Source organism: Sebastes umbrosus, chromosome 1, assembly GCF_015220745.1.
Source record: "Sebastes umbrosus isolate fSebUmb1 chromosome 1, fSebUmb1.pri, whole genome shotgun sequence".
Lineage (NCBI taxonomy): Eukaryota > Metazoa > Chordata > Actinopteri > Perciformes > Sebastidae > Sebastes > Sebastes umbrosus.
Genome location: NC_051269.1, coordinates 30,088,579 through 30,100,863, shown reverse-complemented (window position 1 = coordinate 30,100,863; position 12,285 = coordinate 30,088,579). Strand labels below are relative to the sequence as shown.

The window sequence follows — 12,285 nt, the reverse complement described above, 5'->3', positions numbered from 1 at the left end:
TTTTCATTCTCTCTTTCATTTTTGTTTTGTGAAATGATATTATCTGACGAAGTAATTCAGGCTGAAAAGTGAAAGTAAAACCATTTCATGTCCCGTCTTGTAAGTTTAAAGTCTCAACATACCTCAAGTTCTGAAAAGTAAATAAGGTCATGAATGACTTTGTGACAACAGTACACTCATATTTAGTCTGTAGTCAAATCACTTTAACATTAAACTTGTTGTGGGAAGGTGTAACCGAGCTGGGAGGATGAAAAGTCTCAAACAAAACAGAAAACAAGTGAGCTGTTGTGACACTGCAAAGTATTGAGAATGAAAGTTCTCTCAGTTTGCGTAGGAGTGGTGTGGGTGTCCTCGGGGGCTTTCTCGATTTAGTTAGGGGGACGAGCTCAACTGCCTCTGTGGTTTTATGCCGCTCATATGACGTGCTCTTGGCAAAGTGGAACATTTTATAAATGTTCCTGTTACTAACCCACACAAACAAGTCTGACATTGTGATTTTATCACTACACTGTTCTATATCATATCATCATATATTCAAGACATACTGTAGGCCCACTTATAAGTCTCGCTGTGCTGTCAATTGTCAATATCAAGTAAACTACTATATGTCAAATACAGTGCTCTTTAATATTTTTGCTCTACCATATTTTTTGAAAATCTTGGCAGTACTGTATAGACATATTGTAATTCAAGTGTTCTGAGAGAAAACTAGACTTCTACACCTCCTCATGGCTCTGTTTTCAGGCTTTAAAAAAATCTATCCCTTGTAAGGGGACTGTCCAATCACAGGTCATTTCAGAGAGAGAGGCAGCTGTCAATCACTCGCAAACTCCGATCAAACGGTCAAACTAGGCAGCGCCGATCAATTATGAACCAATATTCTGTTACTGTAATGCCTAGTTTTCACCTCTAATGTTTTCAGAATCATCTTGTAGTGTACTGTTTAGCTGTAAAATGTGCCAAACAAATTACAGCGAGTCATCAGGTAGTGAAGTGTTGTTATAAAGTGAACTTGAAAATGCATTTCCTGCTGAAAATGCATGGGAATGCTGACTATTCATCATACACTAACATAACACATTGTAATGCACGTCAACTGTAAAATAAAACAATAACAACTGACACAGTTTAAATGACAAAAACACAAAGAAAATAGAAAGGCTCCGACTGAATCTATCATGATCTAACAGATACATATAATTTATATGATGTGTATATCAGACAGATGAATTACTTTGCTAAACACAAAGAGAGACAGAGAGAGAGAGAGAGAGAGAGAGAGAGAGTAGTATTTGGGTGAAATAAACCTTTAAAACTATAAGTGGACAGAAATAGTATTCAAAGAACAATACTGGAAATGCTTAATCAGCATTCCCACAATTATAATAAATAAGAGTCAGGGCTCAAAGAGCCAGGGAAAGATAGTAGAATTAACAGCTCATACTTAATTGGGAGTGTGTATGAACTCATGTGGGTGTGAAACAAAGTATTTGTTCCAGTAAGAAGCAGCATCATTGTACATTTGAGTGCCTATATAAAAGTAATAAATTATTAAGTATAATGCCAAATCAAAGCTATACAGTATGAACCAGCTGGATTGGTGCGCGCTCCTGTCGCTTTAAAGGGAGCGCGCTCCCGACATTAAAGGCTGTCACATCCCCCTTGCTGCGTCATCACTACTACACGCTTGTCGCGGGCGTGAGTTTAGTTTACATTCAGGGCACGGAGTGAAAACACGCACCAGAGAGCAAACACAGACACAGACAGACACACAGACACAGACACAGACACAGACACACAGACAGCATTACAGGCAGCAGGAGAATGGCGTCTGGTGGCGTGGTGGGTCAGCACCCGGCTCCTCACAGGCTGGACTCGGAGCCGCGGCTCTTCAAGCTGTCCGGGAGGAAGAAAATCACCCTGCCGAGGAAGTCCTCCTGGGAGAAGATGATGTTCAGGAGGAGCTCCGGGAGCTCCGGGAGCGGCGGAGGGGACTGCGGGTCTGTCTCTACTGAGGAGGGACAGACGGGGACTCATCATGTCTTAATGTCTCCGGGAGCAGCGGGAGGACCGGCGGAGAGAGGAGGAGGAGGAGAGATGCTGCCCGGTGGAGGATGCGGAGCTCCGGCTGCTGCGCCACGTAGCCCGGACCGGCACCGGAGCGCAGACAGAGACAGAGGACATCAGAGCATCTCCTCCTCCTCCTCCTCCTCCTCCTCTTCCTCACACAGCACCGGCAGTCTGCATCTGGAGCGGCTCACACAGGGCAAGACTGGAGTGGTGAAGCTGGCCCGCACCGAGCCGGCCCGGAGGGGGGCCTGGTCCATCTTCCCCCGGGGGGTGGAGCTGGACCCCCGGGTGAGGACCGAGAGAGGAGAAGGTCACCGGTTCGAGTCCAAGTCCTGCACGAGGGACTGGTGTGATGCATGCAGCCGTCAGGTCACTGCAAGGACACTCAAGTGTCAAAGTAAGTAAAGTCCTACAAATCATGTATTTGTTTGTCTCTTCTTTGTGCATGCAGTGGAAGTAAGAGAAGAAGAAGAAGAAGAAGAAGTGGATATTAGATATGCATTGGTACTGTTGCATATGTGAATCCAAAACATGCATTTTAAAGGGACTGTTTGTAAGAATGAGAAATGCTTGTTAACAGCGACACCTGATGCCGATAAGTCAACGAAAGTCAGCGTCAAAACAGTGAGGCGACACACGTCAGCTAAAACCACAATATCACTCTATATTTCCGATCCCGACCCGGTAGATTTATACGTGTAAAAAGTTACAAACAGTCCCTTTAATAGTTGTTTCAGTTGTGTGATTAGTTGTATTTATTCTCCCTTATTAGATGATACACATGTATACTTTGTTAATGAATGCAGGAGGTTTTGACTTACTGGCCTGGTTTGCGTTTCTGGTACAATATTGAAGGGCAGAAGTAGCCGGGTGCTAAACTCTTCCATACTGGTGCCTGTGTGTGTTTGTACACAAAGAAAAGTAGGCTGTGCATGTGCCTTTGTGGCTGAGCAAGTACAGACAGGGGAGGACATTTCCAAGCATTTTGCTCCATAGACGAAGCCAAAAACCTTCAATGGAAAGCCCATTATCTTCTCCTTCCAGCTTTGCCTCCCAGAGTTCTCACTCTGGGATTTTGCAGTCAGGGCTCAAAGAGCGAGGGAAATTAGATATTAGAATTAACAGCTCGTACTTAATTGGGAGTGTGTATGAAGAAGTCATGGGTTTGCGAAACAAAGTATTTGCTTCAGGAAGAAGCAGCATCATTGTACATTTGAGCGCCTATTTAAAGGCCATTTAAAACTTGTTTTTACATAAATTGTGCCTGATATCTGTGGAGTCACATACCAGACTGTATTTACTGTCCTACTGAGAGCTGCTCAGGCTCCGATGACATCACTCCCACCTGTACAGCTCTCGGACGCAGACAGTTCGTCTCAAGCCAATTTGACCTGGCAGATATGTGTTTAATCTGACGTGAGAATACAACATGCACACCTTTTGTGTGTGTGTGTGTGTGTGTGATGGCTTTTCCGTGCACATACTGTACATGCATGCATGCTGTGTGAGTGTGAGGGCATGCGGCTGCTGACTTGGCATTGTGTCAGCAGCCCTCTGTCACGGGGAGGCTTTGGCTGCAGCACAGCGTGAGATAAACCAATTGAAGAGAGAAGTGAGGGGAAGAAAAAAGGGACGGATAAAGAACGGGCCGGCTGAAATAGAGGAACAGAGCCGAGGGGGAAATGGAACAAGAAAGGGAAAGAATGACAAGTAGTTGGAAACAGGGTGTCAGAGGAGAGGTGGAGGGAGGCAGGATGATAGGAATGAGGAGAGACGGAGAAGCTAGAACAAGAAACGATGCGGAGGAAGGACAGCCAACGCGAGTGAGGGATAGGGGTAAAAAGAGCGAGAATTTGTCCAGCACTGCAGAGCTGTCTGATTTAGTGTGCTATCAGCAAGAGCTCAGCGGAGCGAGAGCAGAGATTACTGGAGCACTATTCACACACATAGCCAGAGAAACACACACACAGAGTTTCTTTACAACCCAAGAACTTTTTGTCTCCACTAGTCTGGATCAAACTAATTAGCTCTAGTTCTCTGCTGCCAGCTGCTGCCCTCTATAGATCAAACCCTTTTCTCGGAAAACATCAGAGGTGAGTGCGGTATACAGTCATGGGGGTCACCAGGACATGTATGACAAGCGATACAAATTTAGGCATTTCAGGGTATTTCTGTGGCGAGAGACGCAACCAAAAGTGCCAAAATAGAAACGGCGCACACTCATGCATGCATGCTCCTCTTTCAACTACACCCAGTAAATGACAGGGAGTGAGAGACGGAGGCCTTGCAACCATAAACAACCATCATTCTGTCCCTTTGTCTCGCTGTGTGCCTCGCTCACTCTGTCTGTCTTTGATTTATCGCCCTCCCTGTATCTGTGTTTGGCTGGCTTTGTTGCATATGAAGCTTATAGAAACAGATATGCAGCTCTCTGTCTCTCCCGTTGGGACACTGGAGCGCTTGCAGGGCCTGTTGTGATGTGGCCTTGCCCAACAGTGGAATCTGTCAATCCAGCCAGAGCTCCCAGTCTCTCTGTTGTTGCATGATCCTCTGAATTCATTCCTACTGCTGGCTTTTGTCTGTGTTTTTGAAAAAAATCTTTATTGCTTCTCATGGGAGTTAGATGAGTGTTTGATTTGTGGTATGTCAATGTTATACAGCAGCCCCCACACTATATATACATAAATACACATCTATAGATGAGAGCCATATGGAGCATCAGGCCGTAATGGGGCATAAAATAATGAATTACATGCATGATAGTGACAGGCTAACCATTATGAGCTCTACATGTCTGCTTTACTGACACTAATCTGGCCACTTTCACTCTCCTCTGATGTTCTCCCCTTTGATTCCAAAGATCACATAACACTTTTTTTTATATGCACATGAAAACACAGTATAATACACAGAAAGAATGATGAAATACTATTATAAAGTTTTTTTTTCTTCTTCAAAAAAGTCCACTGTGCACCAGTTATATAAATCTGTACAGTAGAGTGGGGTTGCATCCTGTCGGTGGATGTTGTTATCTATGTTCTCGTGATTTGATTAGTCATCTCTCTCCGTGTTGTGACGTTGGTCAGGGCTGGCAGGAAGGAGGCAAGGAGTGAGGGAGTGAGGGAGGGGAATGGCAGCCTCCTTAATCCCAGCTCTGGGTGTCTCCTGCCTGGGATTAAGTCTCAGGGATGGAGAGGTTGGGATTACAGACTGGCAGACGGAGTCAGACGTCAGATTAACATTTAATTAAAGCTTTCAGGGAACCATGCTGTTGTGGCACCGGTGCTCTGACACTCCGGGGTTTGGTCCTCTCCTCTCTTCAACCTCTGTCCAGCAATAAGACATCTTACTGTATATACTCAATTTACACCTAGTTTCCAATTAATCCTCATAGGGGTAGCACCAGCAGCAGATGACCAATTAATGGTTTATAGCATACTGTAATATAGTTGTAAGCAAATTTAGAAAAAGTACATTTTTAAGTGTTTATAAATGTATTCATTATTTAACCCTACATGGTTGATTTGAACATGTATTCAAACAGTTAATAGATGCCTTGTAACTAAGGCTGTCAAAGTTAACGTGATAATAACGCGCTGATGCGAATTAGTTTTAATGGCACTAATTTCTTTAACGCGATTTGTGATTTTTAGTTTGTAACAGGCTCATTTTTAAATCTAGAGTGAAGATACTGACGTCATATGAAACTAGAAAACCACGGCATGGTAGCTAGTTGTAAAGAAGAAAATAACGCTCCAAACATACACTAAATTTTGGCGAGGAAAAACTGTCATGGCCAATAACCAATAACCATTGTTTACTTCTTATTAATGCTAGATAGGGATTGAAAATGAAGTGTTACCTAAAAGGTATTATAATCAAGACAACTTCTTTCACATGCACTTTGAATTAGGGCCGCGATAATGATTGTTTTCATTATTGAATAATCTTTTTTTCCAATTAATTGATTAATTGATTAATTAAAAAGCTATTAGATGTCAAAGATTAGTAAAAAAGAATCACAATTTCCTGTAGCCCAACGTGGAATCCTCCTATAATTTACTCTGTCTGACCAAAACCCCAAATTTGCATTTACAATGATATAAAAAGAGAAGAAAGCAGCAAAGCCTCAAATTTGAGAAGCTGGAACCAGAGAATCTTTGGCATTTTGCTTAATGAATGATTCACGATTTAGAGATTAGCAAAATAGTTGTCTACTAATTTTCTGTCGCTCTGCTAATCAATTAATCAACTAATTATTTAGTACTAAAGACATTCAATAAGCGATTGTTTAAAGTGGCCATGCTTGTGTGGATTTGTACCCTTCTCACCTCCACTGTGTACTTTGGCTTGTTATCTGTGTGTCTCTGCTCCTCGTGTCACAGCTCTGTACGAAGAGGTGAACGCTCCAGAAATCAAAACACAATTTCCTCTCCAAACACAATTTCACAACTAGAAAAAGCTAGAAATATGTGCAAGCGGAGGGGTCGTGAGACAGGGAGGGATACTCGCTTCGACACATGGCTGACAGGAAGCACTGAATTCACACCCAAGCCAAAACACACACACACACATTTGCCACAGACGTTCACAGTAACCCTCGCAGTGTATTCTTTATGCCCCATGGCACTCCTCTCTCTAGAGGATGCACCTTTCCCTTAAACTCCTTCTCTTCCTTATTTTACCTCCTCCCCTGGTCTACACAATACAGACCTTGTCTCAGGAACCCTCTCAGCCGTTTCACATCGATCCTCTCAAAGCTCCATTCACAGTTGAAGAAGAAAACATAGGAGGAAGGTTGTGTTAAATGGCTCATGACCCTTTTGGCCCGGCATACCACTGCTGCCGCTCTGACCTGCGATGGATGTAGTTTTAACTAGACTTCGGCCAAAACATTCCTTCAGACGTCACATGTCTTCAGCTGAAAACAAACAGAATCTGAACACAAGGCTGCATTGAATGTTGAAGAAAGCTATTGAACACATGTTCATCACATTTCTATTATACTGCATTTTTCTTCAGCTAAATGGAAAGAGTTCGCCCACTGCTTAACATTATTTGACCTTGATAAACAAAAAGGAGTAGTAGTGACAAGATAGGGCATGCAGAGCAGATAAGGGTTCTGTTTTTGCAGAAAGACCTGCATGGTGTTTTGTGCTCTCCTCACCGCTGCATCGCTGCTCAGCTGTATGTATGGCAGAACAGTGGGGATTTTCATCCAGGCTATATTTAGGTTGCCCTTGATGAATAGTGATAGGAGGACTGCGGAGGAAGAGGTGCTTAGGGCAGAGAGGACAGTACATTCTTAAGCACATGTTTGTTAAGAGCGATTTTGGATGTACAGAAACTAGGACTGTCAATCGATAGAAATAGTTAATGATGATTAATCACACCTTGTTTTATCCATTCAAAATGCACCTTAAAGGGAGATTTGTCAAGTATTTAATACTCTTATCAACATGGGAGTGGGTAAATATGCTTGCTTTATGCAAATGTATGTATATATTCATTATTGGAAATCAATTAACAATACAAAACGATGACAAATATTGTCCAGAAACCCTCACAGGTACTGCATTTAGCATAACAAATGTGCTCAAATCATAACATGGCAAACTCAAGGCAACAGACAACAACAGCTGTCAGTGTGTCAGTGTGCTGACTTGACTGTGACTTGCCCCAAACTGCATGTGATTATCATAAAGTTGGCATGTCTGTAAAGGGGAGACTCGTGGGTACCCATAGAACCCATTTACATTCACATACCTTTAGGTCGGAGGTCAAAGGACCCCTTTGAAAATGGCCATGACAGTTTTTCCTTGCCAAAATTTAGTGTAAGTTTGGAGCGTTATTTTGCCTCCTTCGCGACAAGCTAGTATGACATGGTTGATATCAATGGATTCCTTAGGTTTCCTAGTTTCATATGATTCCAGTACCTTCACTCTAACTACAACCCCCGAAGATCGATTGCGTTAATACGTTAAAGAAATTAGTGGCGTTAAAACAAATTTGCATTAGTGTGTTTTATCATTGCGTTAAATTTGACAGCCCCAACAAAAGCACATAACATCATACTCGGGTTCTGCAGTGAAAAAACAGTGACATCAGAGCATAACCTTCTTATGCCATTGCTTGTGATTATGTCATATGCTTGTGAGTGAAACTGAGGAGCACATCCTGTTCCTCCAAACTCTTCAATTTTAAAAGTAGGGCAGAAGAACTCCCAGTAGCTCTCTCTCTCTCTCTTTTTCCCTTTCACAGTGCATATTAATAACCGACGGACTGCGCATCACCTCAACCCACACATACAAGCAGCCGTACACACTCACTTGAGGTGATGCATGTCCTTCTCGCTGACAAGATATGTCACTGTCGTTGGGGTTAGACAGGATGGCTGACTCACTGCTGTAGGGTTTCACACCATGCAGACAGAAAAGGGGGAGAAGAGAGGAGGTGGTGTCGGTAACTACCTCTGCAGTGGTCTGTGACGTTTCTGCTCTATTGTTTGGAGATCCCATCCTGTTCTCTACTACTAAATGAAGTGTGTACAGTCAACCACCGAGGGAACGGAGAGGAGAAAGGCTCCTGTTGCTGGAAAAGAGAGGAGAGAGGGGGAATAGAGGAACCAGGATTGCGAGGGGGTCTCTGTCTCTTTAAGCTGGCTGTTTGTTGCTGCAGAGTGTGTGGGTGCTGCAGTAGAGACAGAGAGAGAGAGAGAGGATGAGGGAGCATTGATAACAGAGAGACGTTCGAGAGGAACAAGTAGCACAGCAGAGACTCAGGGCTCATGTCACGCTGAAGTGTGACGAAGCTCGGCAGGTGCGGACCAGAGGAGGAAAGTGTGAGGCAAGTAGAGAGCTTTAGGGAGCGTGTGAGGAGTACAGGTGGAGGGGTGGCAGAGCGAGAGGAGAGGGGGCTGTTTATTCGGAGCGTGGCACCGGTGGCAGAGTGGCTGCGCTGGGATGGCAGAGGGGGGAACTGGGGGGGCTGGCGCTGGGGCAGTCCTCAGAGGGACAGAGGCAGCCAGGCGCCGGACAGAGGCAGCCAGGCGCCGGAGAAGACGACAAGCGAGGGTTACGTGCACAGGACGGTGCCGGCCGGATGGTGCCACCATGCTCCTCCATCCATGGCACAGATAGCACCTCCTGTCCCGGGGCAGGCGGATGCGAAGAGGGAGGAGGTAGGGGTGGGGTTCGGGTCAGGGGGAGTTGAAGGCGTCAGGGTGGGCAGGGCGTTTCTCGGCCAGGTGTCGCTGCATCTGGATGAGGTCAGGGGTGATTCTGAAGGGGAGGCCGGAAGCGCCTGTTTCGGACAGGTGTCACGCCGGCTGGGGCGGCTGCTGAAGAGGCTGCCCAAGTCTCGCTCCTGGAGCGACAGCCTGCGGATCCTCCGACGATCGTCCTCTAACGGATCTCTGCTCACCACCTCAGGTATGGAGAGGAGAGTGAAGTGGTAACAACTGGGGAATTGAAACTTAGAAGTTGTACATGGAATTGGTGGTGATAGAGGTCAGTATTTTAGAAAAGGTGATGAGTAGACAGGTTGAGCCGGGGTTGGCCTCAAAGACAGGCTGTGGGCCAAAATATTTGGGTATTGTGTGCATCAGTCCGTCTATCTGTGAACTGCAAAGCCCTGTTACTCTTTGTCTGTACCCATCACCCCCCTCTCTATCGGCTGATCTATCCCTCTCGCTTTTGTGTAAGAGCACATAATGTCCATGTGTGTGTGTGTGTAAGATCGTGTGTTAACAGTGAGGACACAGGCTGCAGACTGGTTGTAAACAGCAGAATAGTCCAGTAAACAGGTCAGATGAAGGCAGTTTATTCTTGCTCCAGACACACACAAACATTGAAAACCTACACAATTTCAATCAATGTCAAGAGAATTCTGCGTAAATGGATTAAAATATTGACTTTCATATTTGTAGCAGGAATTTGAGATAAGGGGAAGCCTGCTGGAGGCTGCAGGGTATCGATTTTTCCCATGTTTTCTCCAAATACAGGACTGGCTAAAGCAGTTTTTTTTGGGGGGGTGATGAATATATAATGTAACATTAGCACAAAGTGTGGCTGGTGGGTAAAAAGTGTCAGGGAGAGAAATGGCTGGGTGCTGCAGAATTATTGATTCATTCACAGCAAGAGACTGACAGCTGAGTGGAAAAAAGATGTTACTTCAGCTCTTTTGTGTTTGTGTGTGTGCGTGTGTGTGTGTGTGTGTGTGTGTGTGTGTGTGTGTGTGTGTGTGTGTGTGTGTGTGTGTGCCCTCCTGTGTAAGCCTGATAAGATCCTGAGCAAACATGACTCAGGGAGCTGCTCATCAAGAGATCACCAGTCCACCTGAGCGACGTCATGCTGCAGCCTCAAAAGCTTCAGAAACAGCATCAACAGCTGCCGCAGACAGATGTGGATATTTTTAGATGGTGTTCCCTGTGAGGAAACTCAGTTCCTCTTCTGTTGCTTCTTCTATCTATTATTATCGTCTAAGTCATAATCTTGGATGATGATATTGTCTGGCAATTCTCAAATTCTCTAAACTGCTAAATAATACAGTAACCCCGGTGACTGTATTTGTCGGTGTTTTGGGGGAGTTTTGCTCAGTGGTTGGATGTGTTCAGGGCCAAGGTTAAACTGTTATTTACACTACTACATCTTTCTTTTAGATGATGCTTTTAACAGTTCTTGCCACTATGGCTGGACAGTATTTCAGTATTACTGTATGTAAAGTGTTAGGGATTGTGATTATATGATTTTACACCTAAAAGTCACTTGTTTACTCGTCATGAAGAGTACTCAGCCTGTGAAAACAGTTGTGTTGTGTTGTCTGTGGCTCTGGGGGAACTTTCTAAAGTCTGAGAAAATAACCCTGATGATGTAATTATGTCGGCTTGGGCTTGGAGGCTAAAAGCTTTTAACAGAGTCTGTGTTACAAACCTGGGTCGTGCAGTTTGAAAGACGTGAACATTTATCAAGCATGGAGGGTCAAACGAAATTATGCTATGAAATTGAATTGTGAGAAATGTAGGATCCAGTGTTTGTTTGGAGCTTGACTCATACTAGGGACTAAAAAAACACTGTCTGATGTGAACCCCCCAGCTTCATTGAAGTGGAATACTAGATTTCTGAAGTACCGTTTTAAACCTGTATTAGGCAGGCCTAATAACCTTTCAGCATATTATAATTCAAGTGTTCTGAGAGAAAACTAGACTTCTGCACCTCCTCATGTCTCTGTTTTCAGGCTTTAAAAGATCTATCCCGTGACGGGAGATTGTGGCCAATCACAGGTCATTTCAGAGAGAGAGCGTTCCTATTGGCTGTTCATTCGGAGGCAGCTGTCAATCACTCGTGAACTCGGATCAAACAGTCAAACTAGGCAGCGTTGATCAAATATGAATCAATATTCTGTTACTGTAATGCCTATTTCTCACCTCAAATGTTTTCAGAATCATCTTGTTGTGTACTGTTTAGCTGTAAAATGAGAGAGTTTGCACTGGCTGGTGGGCGGTTCTTGGCATTTCCTCAACTTGATCTCAGAATGGCTGCCGGGTCAGAAACTTTCTGATTTTACAGTCTCTGATGAAGACGCAGTTGGCGTTAGTCTTTAATAAAATGTACTGCCTTAAATCCGTGTGCTCCAGTGTGCTCTGGACCTGCTCTCTGAAGTCTCTCCTGTTACAAGAATACTGATTCATATTTGATCAGCGCTGCCTAGTTTGACCGCTTGATCAGAGTTTGTCAGTGATTGAAAGCTGCTCAGAGACGGCAGGCTCCAGCTCGGCTCTGATTTGTCATCATGTGACCTAAGTATGGAAATGGTATGACCTATCTCAATGACAACTGAGCAAATTCCATCCACTGATGAAGGCTACTAGATGTGCCTGAAAGCTCTGGAAGAAATCTGGTGAATGGCCTTGGAGTGGCCTACATTTGCTATATCATTATACGTGTATATCAATATCAGAAGTCCGCTATAGGTAGTTACATGACCCATATTGCTGTTCTTGGGTGAGCATTTAACTGGAATTATAACATAAAAACACCAAAACGCACAAGACCATAATGATGTGGTATTCAGCCACAGAAACATTCTCAAGAAGCAAAAAATACCCCTTTAAGCATTGGTTTGGCTACATCCATTTGCAGCTCACTGTACAGAATTAGCCTTTAAAAAAAAACAAAAAAACAACAACACTGAAGGCTGTGTTCTTCTCCTGTTTGT

The 12,285-nt window shown here is 44.2% G+C and overlaps 1 protein-coding gene across 2 annotated transcripts in view; it reads left to right on the top strand.

Annotated features, from left to right (window-relative positions):
- The first annotated feature begins 1,777 nt into the window (after positions 1-1,777).
- rassf5 (Ras association domain family member 5) overlaps positions 1,778-12,285 on the top strand; it is a 33,570-nt gene continuing 23,062 nt past the window's right edge. Inside the window, exon 1 of one of the 2 annotated variants that reach the window (XM_037774566.1) lies at positions 1,778-2,467. In XM_037774566.1, the coding sequence (XP_037630494.1) occupies positions 1,825-2,467 (643 nt within the window). In that variant the 5' untranslated portion in view covers positions 1,778-1,824. Of the gene's footprint in view, positions 2,468-8,399; positions 9,501-12,285 lie in introns of those variants that run through there. The other variant, XM_037774573.1, reaches the window with a different exon arrangement.